This window comes from Sparus aurata, chromosome 16, assembly GCF_900880675.1.
Source record: "Sparus aurata chromosome 16, fSpaAur1.1, whole genome shotgun sequence".
NCBI classification, from domain to species: Eukaryota; Metazoa; Chordata; class Actinopteri; order Spariformes; family Sparidae; genus Sparus; species Sparus aurata.
Genome location: NC_044202.1, coordinates 21,702,728 through 21,717,705, shown reverse-complemented (window position 1 = coordinate 21,717,705; position 14,978 = coordinate 21,702,728). Strand labels below are relative to the sequence as shown.

Below are 14,978 nucleotides of genomic sequence, written 5' to 3'. Positions count from 1 at the left end.
CACGTTAATGTTCTGGCAGCCGTTGTCACCTGTGAGTCCAGCGCCGTCCCCTCCTCCTCGCAATATGGAGGTCAGCTCATAAACATGTATGTAATTGTGATTTGACAGGTATGGTAGAACTGTGGATGTGTACATAGACCAATGGCACGTACAGACTTAAACCGAATCTGTGGTTTGCATAAATGTTAGCTGCTAACATTTTATCTTGGAGACTGGGCTGTAAATCGTCACCTCTGTCAAACACTGGCTTTATCTTATGTATGTCTTTTCTCAAGGTCCAAGCTGAGGTGACGGCTTTCAGTGGCCTCATCAGGGTTATTTTCTGAGACTTAACAAAGCTCCAGAGCCACGGAAGACATTCTATACAAATATATGTGGAAGACCCGGGGGAGCCCCTCAGAGAGGTTATCTTCTGGGCCATGCACAGATTTCAAAGCACTTCGAGCTTTGTTAAAGGAATAAGACATGCTGATAATATGTGTGGCTACTTAATGTGACACAGGGCTGTGGTCTGTTCTCAGCTGCAGGAGGTCCTTCACTTTATGTTTCTATGGAATGATGTACGGGATAAGTTGACTGGCTTGTCCTCACGACTAAAGGGACAAAGAGCAGAAGCTGAAGCAACCTTATAATTTGTAAAAACACTCACAAAACCAAAAGTTTCAGTTGACTTTTGTTCTTTCACAGCGGTCAGCGTTCACTGTGGATGGCTGCTGTTAATAAAAAGAAATAAAAACACTTAATCGCAGATGGAATCATCACCTCTTCAGTGTGTGTGACTCACTCCTGACAGCTAATAGATTAGCTAAGACTGCCACCTAGTGGTGAAACAGGGGTAGTAAAACCTGGGACACTGAGGCCAGTCTGGCTTCAGACAGGACGAGTATCCACACAAGTAGCCTAGATAGGAGCTTTGCTGAAGTGTAGTGTAAAGGTCAAAGGTCATCATCTGACTTGGAGTATTTTGCTCACAGAGCTTAAAGGTGCCATGGGTAAGAGACGGTGACCTTCGAGTCTCATCCCCAACTCGCCAAAGACTGCCACTCTTGGATCGCAAAATGTTTGATGAAGCTGAGAGACACAATCTATTTGTCTTACAAACAACACCTTTAAATCTCTCATACCTGAAAACATATGAAACACATGAAAAACACATAAAAAATACTGTTATTTTTTATTATCTATAAATTGTGCTGCTTTTTGGATATGTTCATTAATTTATTCCATTTGACACATTTCAAATTATTTGCAGATAGTTATGTATGTATGTATATGCAGACTGTATGCATATTTCACTAACAAACAGGCTCTGTTACTATTTACTCGAGTACATTTTTTGAGTAAGTGTACTGAATTCCCACCACTGATCACACAAACTGATCCATTACGCATGAGGTGAGTGGTGGTTTGGCTGACCCCTGCTGGACGTACAGAGCAACACAGGCCCAATAACAGAAGTGCAACAGTAGCTTTGGTTTGTTCTGTAAGATAAAGGCCATGACTGTGACACAGTGCTCTCTGTCGTCAGCACACTAACTGTTTGCAGCACTGACTCACTACTAAATACGTTGTAGCAGGCGGCCGTGCACTCATCTCTGTTTGACCGGCCCGAGAGATGCGGCAGTCTCATATCTTCTCCTGCTGTGGTTTGTACAGGACGTCTTTCCCAGACGTCCAGTAGCAGCTGGACCTTCAGTAACGTATGCCTTCTGTCTACAACAGGAGGCAGAACGTGAGGAAACAATGTATGTTTTTTTTTATTCTACTCGTTATGATCCACATGAGCCGAACCTGAAGAGTGAAGGGAACACAGATCTGTTGTCAGCAGCCGCCTTTGTTGTGACACGCCGGTGCAGAGCTTCTTGGCTGAGAAGTCTTCTGTGTGAAAATGTTTCCCAAATAAGCGCAACTAATTTCCCCGCGTGGCAATTAAGTATGTACAATGAAATAATTTGGTATTCAGTCGCAACCAATTATGTACAGTTTGGAGATGTGAGTGGCGACATGAGAGAGACACAAATTACCTTCCATTTGTAACATTTATCCTTCCTGGATATCAGAAGCCACAACAAAGCAATTATGGCCCGAGAATGCCCACTTTGGAGTTTACCAAGTTCATTACGCAAATTAACAACTTAATTAGCTTTTGGCTTCATATGCACTTTCATCCGCTTTTCTAGGGTGCTTTTAAGTAATGGCCGGCACACAAGAGCCCAAACAAAGCAGTGTGTAAATACTACCGGCACAGGAGAATGGGCCACTTACACATCAGACCTAATCAAAATCCCAGCATGAACTGTGTGGGCTCAAACACTGTGACTACTAATACTGGGAGTCTAAACGACTCTGGGAGGTTTTCTACTAATAGAAATGCTGCCTGTAATTGACTTACATCTCTAACATACCGAAGAGCTCAGGAGAATGAGGAGAAAAAAAAGGATTTTATTTCAGTTTGTCACAAAAATGACCTTCCTCTTTCTCCTCTCAGTAGTTGAAGGGGTTGTTCTTTAACAAGAACTCCGCCTGGAAGGAGACAAACCAAAGGACACGATCATGATTAAAACCCAGTGACGTCTGGTGAGAAGGAGTATGGAAGAACAGTCGTCGGGTGGATTACCAGGAAGTCCACGGGGTCCTGTGGTCTGGCTGTGCAGCATTCAATCAGACCCTGGGTCAGTGTGGGCATGACATGCTCCACCAGGTAGTTCCTCATCGGGACTGACTGGGCCTCCAACAGATCCTCCTCCTGCTGCCTCGCCTCCTCCAAACCCTTCGTCTGAAACACACACACACACACACCAGATCAACTCACCCACGTTATCTATCAATCTTTTACACCGATAGGATCGTTCTGGTTTAGTACAACATGGGCATGGCTTCTCATTTCTATCGGTAATGGCGCTGTAATCACCACGGTAACGGCTACGACCTGCAAACACAGTGACATCATTAAAACAAGGTCAGATGGGTCGACACCAACCCGCGGGCGGACGATCACACGGGTCAGTAGGTCGGCAGTTTATCAAGACTGTCTCCACTTTATTGAGGTTGAGTGACTGAAGTGTCATTCCACAGTGAGCGCAGAGGGTCAAAGCTGGAGCAGGAAGCTGGTCCACAAGCTTTTATTATTATGGTATCATATGATAGTTCAGCTTTGTTGTGTTCTGTTCCAGCTCACACTTCTCTTTTGGTTAACTGCCGACACTGCACAGGGGGACGGCCATTATTGAGATTTTTATCTCTGGTGGACCTCTGTGATCACAGCAGATGTGTTTGATAGTTATTTGAAGGGGAAGCACCAACTATCCTTCCCCAAACAGATCCCAGCTTCCCTCCCAGTACCTACCCACTCCTCCCAGCGTGCAGCCCTTTGCCTGGCCTCCTCTGCCTCCCTGCTCTCCTCCTCAGCTTGCTCCATGGCCTCTCTCTTCATCCTCACCTCAGCCCTCCTCCTCTGCTCTCTCTCCACCTCCTGGATGTCTGGCCCGTAGTTCCTGGGCTTGCCCACCGTGTGGAAGATCTTCTGCATCAGCAGCAGGCAGTCAGGTTCGTTGCTGCTGGTGATCTCTGACAGGGTGAAAGGATAGGGTTAGGGTGCTGAATGCTGAACACACAAGTCAACTCATGAAACCTTCCCACACACAAGATGTAGTCCTGCTTCAGGGGTTACCCAGGTACAGAGGGCTGATGTCCAGCTCCTCAAAGTAGTTGACGACAGTGATATCTTCCATGTTGCTCTCTCTGTATGTGGCCAGCCGTCGTAGGAAGTGCTCCTGACCGTAGTTGTGTTCCTGGACCTGCCTCTCAGGCAGGTTCATCACCCGATCCTTCAGGAAGGCGTCTGACGCATCCAGGCACAGCACGAACTCTGTGGTACACGAGTAAACATCACAGATACCTCAACACAGCACAGTGAAGGCTCAGGCCTTGCATCAATGTTTTCTAGATGGTTGTTTGTGGTTATTCATTTTTCATAGTTCTGGGTGCACAAAGTCCATTACAAGCTTAAGAAGTAGCAAACAATTGATACTTATTATGGATATCAGGAATACGTGTGGCAAAACGGCTTGATAGCACCTTGACAATACTCTACCAAGGCAGCCCTCACAGTACATTTGGCCCAGATTTATGTGGTTTGGACGGCATATTTTAGTGTCTTGCTGTCATGGGCTAGACTCAAGACAAAGTGGAGTTCCAGTGCATTACTTTCTCCACTTACAGCCATTGTACTTTAATAAAGTCTTTCTCAGGATTTGAATTGAAATGACTGAAGTGCAATCTTAGAGTGAAACTCTCACCAAATAGCAACCAAGGCTTTATTTCGGATTGAATATGAGTCAAACCTTCGTGTAAAAGCATAATTACGACAAAAGAGGCACTTTTAAGATGTACCGTAGTTTTGTTTTCCGGCAATTCGGGCTAATTTTCACTGGGGTGCAGGGGCACTCTTACGCTAGCATCAAAATCGCTATTTTTAAAACACTAAGAAGGCTCGACACAACATGAAACTTTGCTCGTAGCATCACCAGGGTCTCTACACATGAACACGAGCATTGAAAAAATTCTTTGTGTACTTAGAGTTTACTAAAAAGAACGTTTATGAACAGCTCACATTAGCAGCTGTATCTCCGGCCCGCCGCCGTCATGGCAGACAAAAAGTAACGGTCCTAGGGTCAATCCTGTTAGGTCGCATTCGGGGATCGTGTGTTCATGTGTAGAGACCCTGGTGATACTACGAGCAAAGTTTCATGTTGTGTCGAGCCTTCTTAGTGTTTTAAAAATAGTGATTTTGAAAACAGCATAAGAGTGCCCCTGCGCTCCACTAAAAATTAGCTTGCCCGAAAACCAAAAAAACTGTAAATCTTAAAAGTGCCTTTTTCGTCGTAAGGTTTGACTCATATACATTCACAAATAAAGCCTCGGTTGCTTTTTGGCGAGAGTTCCACTTTAAGATCTTTGTAAGTTGTGGAGCTTTCATTGACCTTAATGTCTGTGGAGCAGAGACGTCTCATGATTCACCAGGAAACAGGACGTTTTTATAACTCAAACACACATCAACTAATCTGTTCTAAACTTCACACGGCGATTTGATTCACATGACATTTTCATGGTGCTGTCTATACTTGATAAAGAAGCACTGTTGGATAATAAGTGTGTTTCTCAAGTGCGACATAAAGGGCACAGGAAGTGACACTCAGCTCCTTCCTGCAGAGTCCAGACATGATCTACAAGCAGTTTTAAAGTCCCTCTGCTGGCATTCATTAAACCCCCTAACACTCTCAATTCCTAAAAAAATATATATCTGAAGCTTGTTTCCATGAAGAAATCACTACGTGGCATTAAAATGTCTGTTGTGCTGCGGTGTAACCATGGAAGATAACAGTGACAGAGACCTGGAGTAATGTTCTTGCTGTATGAAGAAGTTCCATCTTCTGAATCATGTTCCTCAGCTGAAAGACAAAGCAAACATACAGCTGTGCATGTGTATGTCCACCGTATATTGAGCGTGAGTACATGCATGTCGATCTGACCCCACTGCAGGAGGAGCCATGTTGCAGTGTCTCACCAGAGAACAGCTCTTTAGCTTGTTCATATGTTTTGGGAAAGCTGTCCAGGACGAAACCCTGGTTCCTGCACGGGTTAGACGTCAGCTTATCCTTCAACACCTTCACCAGCTGCTGCTCGTCCAAGATACCTAATGGACAGAAATGTTGACATAACAGTAATGTGAATGTCATTTTGCTATGTTACTACAGACAGGTACGCATTTATTAATAATAAAGATTGAGATTACATGTTTTCCCTGCAAGACGGGAGACGGGAGGAGACACAAAGTCAGTTCTGTGTGTGAACAGTCAGAGTGTTTCAGGTTGTGTCCAGGACGGGGCGGCAGAGGACCAGCAGGCCTTCAGCTGGTTGCCGTCGCTCAGAGAGGCGGATGCTCTCGGCTGATTTTTAATCAGCGATATGAAGCTGCGTTTCCACCAAAGTGTTTTCAGTTTAGTTCTCTTTTGACTGTAAAAACGCCAGATCAGCTGTGTGTCTCCACTGCAGACAGTTCCCTAACACGTGGACAGGGTTGTTACCGGGCGGCTTTCACTCTCCGACAGCTGGAACCAGCAGGGCAGACTGAACATAACTCTTCATAAGCTGCTGCATGTGTTACCTGACACACTGTGAGCTGCACTCTACATCACTGTCCCGCTGAACATACAGTACTGATGACCTCTCTCTCTCCTCTGATCTGGTCACATTCACTGTCACCTTTCTGCTGTTTGCTCTCTCTCTCTCGCCCTCTCTCGCTCGCCCACACATTCTCCACACACACGTGCTTACTTATTACAACAAGGAAACAAGCTTTAGCTGAGAAACGGCTGCAGGCGGCAATGCAGAAGAAGCAGGAAGCGGTATGCTACATCAGAGCAGAGAGGACGGGATGACTCTGGATGTTCTAAAGGACCTCTTGGTACCAAACCATCCATGATGTTCAACAGTGGTAATACAGAGTGCAACTAACCAACCAGACCTGAACCGGACTGCTCGGTGGAAACGTGGCTAGCTTTGTCTTCTTGGACTTTTGACCGCTTGCTGATGTGAGGATCTAGGAGCAGCAGCTCTGTAGTGTTCAGCTGGTGCAGCAGAGTGAGTGTTTGTGGGGAGTGTGCGAGTGGACCGGCAGGTGAACGCTGTACCTCCATTCCTCTCCATACTGGCCTTCAGGCTGGCGAGCTGTTCCTGGGCCTCTGCTACAGAGTCGTCATTGTCTCCGTCTGGATCAGCATTCTGCACGGTTTCTTCCTAAAAATGGGGATTCAAATGTAATTGTCGTGCCAGACATGTACAGGAAACGTATTGTCTCCGCTACTGCATGTGTGCCTGAGGAGAAGCTCACCAGCTGAGAGATGGTTTCAGTGATGGTGTCTATCAGTGTGATGTGATGGAGTGTGTAGTGCTGGCAGATCTGTTTGCACACTGTGCTCTTCCCCACTGCAGGAGGACCCAGGACACACAGACGGACGGGCTGCAGGGGACAGTCTCACATGGATTATCTAGTACACCTCGATCTACAGCTTTCAGATATATAACGGAAAGTAGCCACACTGTGGCTCGAGTTGTACACCGTCCACATTTCATGATACACGTCTACTCTCTGCTTTAGAACCTACCAGCAGGCCCCTGGTCTGCCGGTACTCCTCCACCACCAGCGCCATGTTGTCCACCAGCCCAGACTCACAGGACCAGTTCACAGAGAACGGAGCCTTGAGATGGGCGCTCTCCATACGAAGGTTGACCAGCAGAGAATCGATTTCCATCACCTGCCAGGAGACGATCGCACGTCAGAGGACACGTGACTTCTGTGTGTTGTATTTTGTATCATACGAACATTGTCGCTGATCCGCTGTCTTCTCAGCAGTTTTAGTTAACCAAACAGATGACTTGAGTAGCCTTCATCTCCTCTGGTAGCTCGCAGAGTTATGTTTTCAAAGTGGCTTCCCCAACATGAGATATCAGTCTCATGTCTGTATATTAAAGGAGAACTTCGGTCGATTTAAACATGCAGCTTCATTGCTCAAGCTACCCTTGACTTGCCAGTACCGAAGACGCAAACAAATTTGGTCCAACCATTACAGAGCTCCGTGAACGGAGACCTAGCATTGAACGCTAACAGCATGGGGTCAGAACTTTGCACTGTGTTTTAAGCTTCTTAACATGCTCCACATCTCACACCAAAAGTTATGCAACATCAGCAGACACCTTAGCACACAGCACTGTAGCGTGTGTGACTCAAAATGAATAAAAAAGTAGTTAAAACAGTGTGTTTGTGCAAGCAGCTACTTACCTGTTTGTTGACATCCGTGTCTTCCGGTAGCTAGACCAAACTAGTCAATCCGTCGAGCGTGCACTTACTCCCTCACTGGCGGAGACGGAAACGTAATCCAGCATTTTCGTGTTTCTGTTCTTAATGTACATGTCCATGTTACAGCCTGTCATGAGCCATGAGCCTTACAATAGCCTGTTAAGCCTGTTAAGTGCACACTCGGTGGATATGCTAGTTTGGTCTAGCTACCGGAACACACGGATGTCAACACACAGGTAATGTAGCTGCTTGCACAAACACACTGTTTTAACTACTTTTTTATTCATTTTGAGTCATACACGCTACAGTGCTGTGTGCTAAGGTGTCTGCTGATGTTGCATAACTTTTGGTGTGAGATGTGGAGCATGTTAAGACGCTTAAAACACAGCGTGAAGTTCTGACCCCATGCTGTTAGCGTTCAATGCTAAGTCTCCGTTCACGGAGCTCTGTAATGGCTGGACCAAATTTGTTTGCGTCTTCGGTACTGGCAAGTCAAGGGTAGTTTGAGCAATGAAGCTGCATGTTTAAATCGACCGAAGTTCTCCTTTAAGTCAGGTTTAGCAAAAGACTTAAAGCAACTACCCAACACATCTATAGCTTACTAATTAACACAAAGTATCTCCTCTGTTAAATCTGTACACAAATACATTCGGTGATGTCAAGACTCCAGGAGGCTGCACACCCTCGCTGCGCCCAGCTGATACACTGTCAACAGATTTTACAGATGAATCAAAGCAGATAGGATGTGTTATTATCATCTATAGAGTTCGGATTAGAGCCAGGTTGTCTGTTTCCCCTGCCTCTCGTCGTCACGCTGAGATAAACTAACCCAGGGTTTTTACTCCCCGCTTCATTAACATGCAGACGGCACATGTGAAGAAAAATCTTCCACTTCTTAAGGCTTTGTAAACATTTTTGGCCGGGAAGGAGGAGCTTGAATTCCTAGTTTGCACAAACAAAGTCAGACAGTGAATCATTCAGCGTTAGCCGTGATGGAGTAACTGTACTGAAACAGGCGCTACATACACTCCAGTCCTGCACGAGGAAGGCTTCCTCAAACGGCTTCTTCTGGACCGTCCCTGGCCCGAGCGCAGAGGCAATGGCCTGGTGAAGAAACAACTCATATCATTGTATCATCATCTGTATATATGAACACATGAGTTTGGTTCTGGTTTGGTCCGTACCTCTAATATCTCACCACGTTCAAACTGAAACATCATGAGTCTACAGTGTGACTGTGTGATTCACTGTGTGATTCAAACAGGCCTGAAGATCAACGCACCTTCACAACGTCCTTCATGGTGCTGTTGGAGTCGTCCACAGCCAGCAGGTAATGATGCTTGGGCTGAAGTTCGATCACGTTCTGAATCACACTTTAACACACAGAGCTGTCACTGTTCATAGCATGGACATACTGAGTGAGTCAGTTCTATATGTATATGAAAGTCAGATCACTGCGCATCTACAGCCTCATATCAAGGAAGCTACTGAGAGAGAAATACATATTGTTGGAATGTGTGTGTGTATGGGTGTGTGTGTGTGTGTGTGTGTGTCCAACCTTGCCAGGTCATTGATGTGAATCATGGGAACAATGTTGGTGCCGTCTCCAAAGACAGGTATTTCTTTTTCTTGTCCCAGCCACGATGTCTAACAACACAGATGATTTCAATGAGTTACTCCTGAGAAACAAATACACAACTGGTTCTGTTTATGACTGGTTCTGTTTATGACTGGGCCTGATGATGGTGATGCTCAGGCTCAGGTCACTGCTCTGTACCTGCAGCCAGGGGCTCAGCTTTCTTAGATCTCCAATTCTGACTTTTATTTTCAGTGATTAATGGAGAGACTCTTTCGTTCATTGGGAAAATAAAAAATGGATCTTGTTGACAGCCAAAGCAATGATCCAGGCTTGAAATCCTACCTTGAAAAAGAAGTGCAGGATCTGCTCTCCCATCCCGTACTGAAGTCCGGACGCGACCACGTACGTCGGGAAGTTCTTGTTCTGAAAGCAACAGACACGTGTCAGGGTGAGGTGCGTCAGTTGCATGTGTGTCCAACGCGAGATGTTACTCAGGGATTAGAAACTGACAGTTTTGCCCATTTTGACCACCCTCTTCTCCAGCTCGATGTGCTGCTTGAAGTTGCGATGCGCGCGTCTTCTCCTGAACATCTCATCAGTGAAAGGAAGTTCTGGATCCTCCTGTTACACAACGAAGAGACAGAACGAACGAAGACACTCAGCTGATGTGGGCGGAGCTAGTGAATAAACATGTAAAGTAACTAACTGGGGTTTCAGTCTTAACAACATGACATACATTGATGAATAATTGACGAGTTTGTTTCTATTTAAAGGCAAATGCTTTTAGATATTACTAAAACGTATGATGTTAAAAAAGTTAATTAAAGGAGTCATCACCTGGTTTTTTACATATCCAGTGCCTCTTGGATCACTTTGGATCAATTCTTAAAACTTACTAGAAAAAAAATATCAAAAAAAAATCAAACATAGAGCTTGTTCTGACACTTTTTCATACCACGACTTTCTCACGCGAGATTATGCGCGAGGTTTTGACCGGTCCGGATGTGCATTGTATTAATATGTAATGAGGCGCGCGTTGATTGGCCGCAGGAAGGACAGAGCCGGAATCGGGGCGAGCCTGCATGCACACAGACTCCAAAACATAAACAGCCCCCTGTCATGGCGCACACACTAAATGACGAACCTTATGGAATTCAGGCATTTATGTACGAGCCAGAGTCTGAACCCGAACGGGAGAGTGAAGAGGCAGAGACGGTGGAAGAGACACGTTTACAGCAGGATGTCTCTGAATGGGAAAATCTTTTTTTTTCCGTCTTAGTTTTCACACTCGTGTTTTACATGTAAGACTTGAGTTTTAATGCTGGCGGTGACGATGTATGGCGTGAAAATGGCAGAGAAATAAGCAGATTCGGCGTGCTCACTCTGGCTGAGGACGGCTGTGAGCTGATGTTTAAATGCAAGTAGCCTCCTGTGGTAAAGTCACCACAGGAGCAGAGTCAAAATCTCGTGCTTTAGGAATGCGCACTATTGTGCGCTATTCCTGTTCGGAAAAAGAGCCAAAGCGAAAAAAATAAGTCACTTTCAGACTCCAGCTTTTCAGGCAAGTTTCAACTGAGGTCCAACACCAATATGCATGATTTAACGAGAGAAATTGCGATTTCCGGGTGATGACTCCTTTAACTTGAAATAAAGAATAATCATGACCAATATTCCTGACAGATGATCATACATGTAAAGGGACACTTTTCTCATCAACTGACTGCTCAAAGTACTTTATTCACCCGGGCCACATTCACCCGTTCATACACTGAGGCTGTACTGCATCAACACATTGCTGTCTGTCCAGAGCCACAACTGCACAAATTATCAATTTAGTTTGATATGTTATGGACTCCTTATAACATATAGTGACCGGAGAGAAAAACTACATTTCAATCATCGGGAATAATGCTGCATGAATGCACAACTAGGTTCCAGACCTGAGACCTACAGCGGCCACCAAAACTACACTGAACATCTCTAATGTTGTCGTATTGAAAAGGGCCTTTGTCACCATCAGACCATGGTGAGACTAAAGGTTTCCTGGGGGGCAGCGCATGGAGGTCCAAAATGTTTGGTTGAAAGTGGATCAGTTGTATTTAAAGCACAATCAGGCAGACCCAAAGTGAGCACGCCACCAGATGATCAATACTGAATTCCCTGAGAGAGAGAACAGCAGCTTGATCACAGATACAGACTTTACTATATAAACAACACAAAGCTCCAGTCAGCAGTCGTCCTGTCAGAAGAAGCTGTCCTGAGAGTCTCAGAGGACCAGGAGCAGCTTCTAAACCTTGTCTCAGGATGGACACCTGGACCAACACCTGAGATGGGCTGAGAAATACCAGACTCTCACAGAGGATGATGATGAAGTCTAATCTCATGATGAAGCACCACCTGGTTCTTCAGAGACAAAACACTCAAAGCTTCGACAGAACTACTGAAGGCCACAGAATACAGAGGAGTCCTGACCGTCCAGGGCTGTCCTAGACTGTCCTGACTGTCCTGGACTGTCCTGACCGTCCTGACTGTCCTGACTGTCCTGACTGTCCTGGACTGTCCTGGACTGTCCTGACCATCCTGGCTGTCCTGACTGTCCTGACTGTCTTGGACTGTCCTGACTGTCCTGACTGTCTTGGACTGTCCTGACTGTCCTGGACTGTCCTGGACTGTCCTGACCGTCCTGGACTGTCCTGGACTGTCCTGACCGTCCTGGACTGTCCTGGACTGTCCTGGACTGTCATGACCGTCCTGGACTGTCCCCCACAGTCACCTGACCTCAACCACATTCAACATTCATGGGGGCACTTGAAGACTGAGAAAGACCATCAGTCTGTGACATCACAACAAGACGCTTTGTGGACACCGTCAGATCATGCAGGGATAACATGAGTCAGCAGGTTTTACAATAACTTGTGGAGTCCATGCAGCTCAACTGAATGAAGCCATTAAAGCAAAATGGGGACAAACCAAAGACAAAGATGTACTGACACTCATCAGCATTTTTCATCAAAGATTCAACTTGTCACTCAAACTGTTAAGATGATGTTGTCATTTGTGGTACAGGTATGTTGAAGTACAGGTATGTTGAAGTACAGGTATGTTGAAGTACAGGTATGTTGAAGTACAGGTATGTTGACAAGTGGTCGCAGACTTTTGGAGCCTGGTGCATATATGACATAACGTGTCATGCTGTCCACGTGTGCACTCACAGGGTCGACTGGCTTGCTGCAGGCCCAGGTCATCACAGTGGAGATGAGGATGAACATCTTCGGTCCAGAAAAATGGCTTATTCTATCATGGAGAGCTAAACACACAACACAGAAGGAGCCCTGATGACTGATTCATTCATTACAATATTATTGTATTATTATTATTATCATTATTATAAGCAGTTACAGACGATGGATGGATTTTATTACATCTGATCATTTTCTACCAGTTCAGTCCTTCATGTGTGGCCAAAAAAATCCTGCTAAATACAAAAGAAGACATCTAGATGTGCTCACTTCAGACACTTTCCCATGTTTTTGGAATATTTTTCCTTTTACAGCACTGAAAAATAAGGTCACATATAATGAAGGAGCCTTCAGAACGAGGCAGCCTTTGGAGGACGCAGCCCTGAACTGAGACGCAGTGACAGCCGGAAAGTTAAATATCCTTTTACAAACACAGAGAGACAAACTACAGATCATAGCAGAAGGCATTAGATATTATGGTGATTGGTATTAGTTCTGAAAACAGATGTGTGGTTCTGAGAGGAGGCCGTACCTTAAACTCAAACCACAACATTGAGACGTAAAAACATGGCCAGAAAACGGTAAATAAAGTTCATTAAACTGGACCTTTGAATGATTCCCTAGGTGTACATGTGTTGATGTACATACATAACTGCATGAAGGAGTTCACCCTAACCCAGACCAGCAGACGGCCGGCAGAAAGGACCAGTGTTCACCTGAAACCGCCCAGGAGGCCTCTTCTACCTGATCGGCATGCTGGGTCACGTTGTAGATCACAACGTCACAGTCCATCAGTCTGGACAGCAGCTCATCCTTGTTCAGGTTCTAGGATACAAGCGGACCTGTCAGCAGTGACGTCAGTGACCTCCACGGCTACCGTCAGTGTGTACTCACCCTGTAGTCCTCCATCACAAACCCTCTGTCCTCCTCAGGTGGGTCCGAGGCGGTTCCGACCAGCTGAAAGGCTCCTTCTGCTCTCTGGTTCTGCAGTGAAACCACTCCGTCCTCCTCATCCCCAGTCTTAGTCTGTCCCTCTGGACCAGCAGGTGGTCTGAGCTCACATTCAGACAGAAACTGCAAACAGCATGTTACCAACATGAATCTCTGTTTCAACTGGTCCACAGTCCAGTCAGCTCTGTGTCTCACCCCTGCTGGAAAAACTAGCACCAGCACCAAAACCAGCTCTAAAACACAACATGTGCTGGTCTTGTTGTTGTCAGCAAGTCACTAGCAAGACCAGCATGCTGTGCTTTGGTGCTGGTCTATGCTGTTTTTTTTTTCCAGCAGGGACAGAAACTGAGTGACCTGGTCGTTATGTTCTAGCTAGAACCCATCCAACACTCGGTTCTGACCCACATGAACCCTGACGGATCTGTACCTTGGCGATGTGTTTAGAAGCGTACGAGTCCGTGTTGTTGATGAAAACTCTTTTCGGTGTGTGTCCACCTCTCTCCATCCTCGGCTCCGCCATGTTGTCTACAGCTGATGTTGTTGTTGTCCCGTTGCCATAGAGACGCAGCGACGCGCGCGGCTTCCGGCAACGCGGTGCGGTGCGGTGCGGTGCGGCAGCGCGACGCGATCATCTCCCCATTCTTTTTAGATTACTTTGTGTTCTGCATTGTTATTTCAAAAGATATGGCAACAGGAACAGGTTCCTCTGTGGTAATATAGGGAGGCATTTATTACCTACCTAAAAAAAACCTTCACTAAAGGCCACAAAACATAAATAATACATGGTATGTGGTCCCTATAGTTTTTCTGTGGAGGACCACCTGCTAAGTCAAATCAAATTGCTAAATCTGAATGAATTTTCATGAAGTGTTTTTGTGATTGTTCCTTTAAATTATTAATAAGTTTAAAACCAGGACAGAATTTGAGCAAAGTTTATAAGTAAATAGAAAAAACTTCATTATCAAACGTTTTTGTTTAGAACAGAACAGTAACAAAACTACAATACAAAAATTATGTTACATCATATCATATTCAGTATATCGATTTAAATTCCAGCTAATGTGTTCATTTAAATACACGTTTCAATGGGATAAATGTATCAAGGTTATTAACCTTGTTATTATTACCATGGTCTAAGTCTAATTGATACTTTTTGAGTTGGCTAACAAATGATAAATGACCAGTTGCACTTTGAAAATTAATATTAACTAATGCTGAAGATGACTAAAATATTATTTTCACCACTATTATCCACCTGGACATTGCTGGACTGAAAGGCCTCAGGGTCTGTCAGGGTCTGGTGGGGGATTTCTCTAATATCTCCGAGTTCCTCGTTTTATTCCGTATGATT

The 14,978-nt window shown here is 45.2% G+C and overlaps 1 protein-coding gene across 1 annotated transcript; it reads right to left on the bottom strand.

The window, feature by feature from the left end:
• Positions 1 to 2,412: 2,412 nt before the first annotated feature.
• ak7b (adenylate kinase 7b) lies at positions 2,413 to 14,189 on the bottom strand. Its single transcript, XM_030443231.1, has 18 exons — positions 14,055 to 14,189; positions 13,571 to 13,750; positions 13,393 to 13,501; positions 12,650 to 12,744; positions 9,948 to 10,058; positions 9,780 to 9,860; positions 9,417 to 9,505; positions 9,141 to 9,231; positions 8,885 to 8,962; positions 7,167 to 7,316; positions 6,893 to 7,021; positions 6,693 to 6,798; positions 5,567 to 5,695; positions 5,394 to 5,450; positions 3,671 to 3,868; positions 3,347 to 3,567; positions 2,618 to 2,776; positions 2,413 to 2,523 (listed from the first exon to the last, which is right to left on the bottom strand). Exons 1-18 carry the CDS (start codon positions 14,145 to 14,147, stop codon positions 2,485 to 2,487), a joined length of 2,115 nt encoding a protein of 704 aa, XP_030299091.1. The 5' UTR covers positions 14,148 to 14,189; the 3' UTR covers positions 2,413 to 2,484.
• Between the last annotated feature and the right edge of the window lie 789 nt (positions 14,190 to 14,978).

What these genes read in the sequence shown, in the direction of transcription:
- ak7b (XM_030443231.1), bottom strand. Translation starts at nt 14,147, where the DNA reads ATGGCGGAGCCGAGGATGGAGAGAGGTGGACACACACCGAAAAGAGTT. An exon ending in CTTCTAAACACATCGCCAAG is followed by an intron (nt 13,751 to 14,054) that starts GTACAGATCCGT and finishes TGCTGTTTGCAG; the next exon opens with TTTCTGTCTGAATGTGAGCT. An exon ending in CAGTATGGAGAGGAATGGAG is followed by an intron (nt 5,696 to 6,692) that starts GTACAGCGTTCA and finishes TCTGTCCATTAG; the next exon opens with GTATCTTGGACGAGCAGCAG.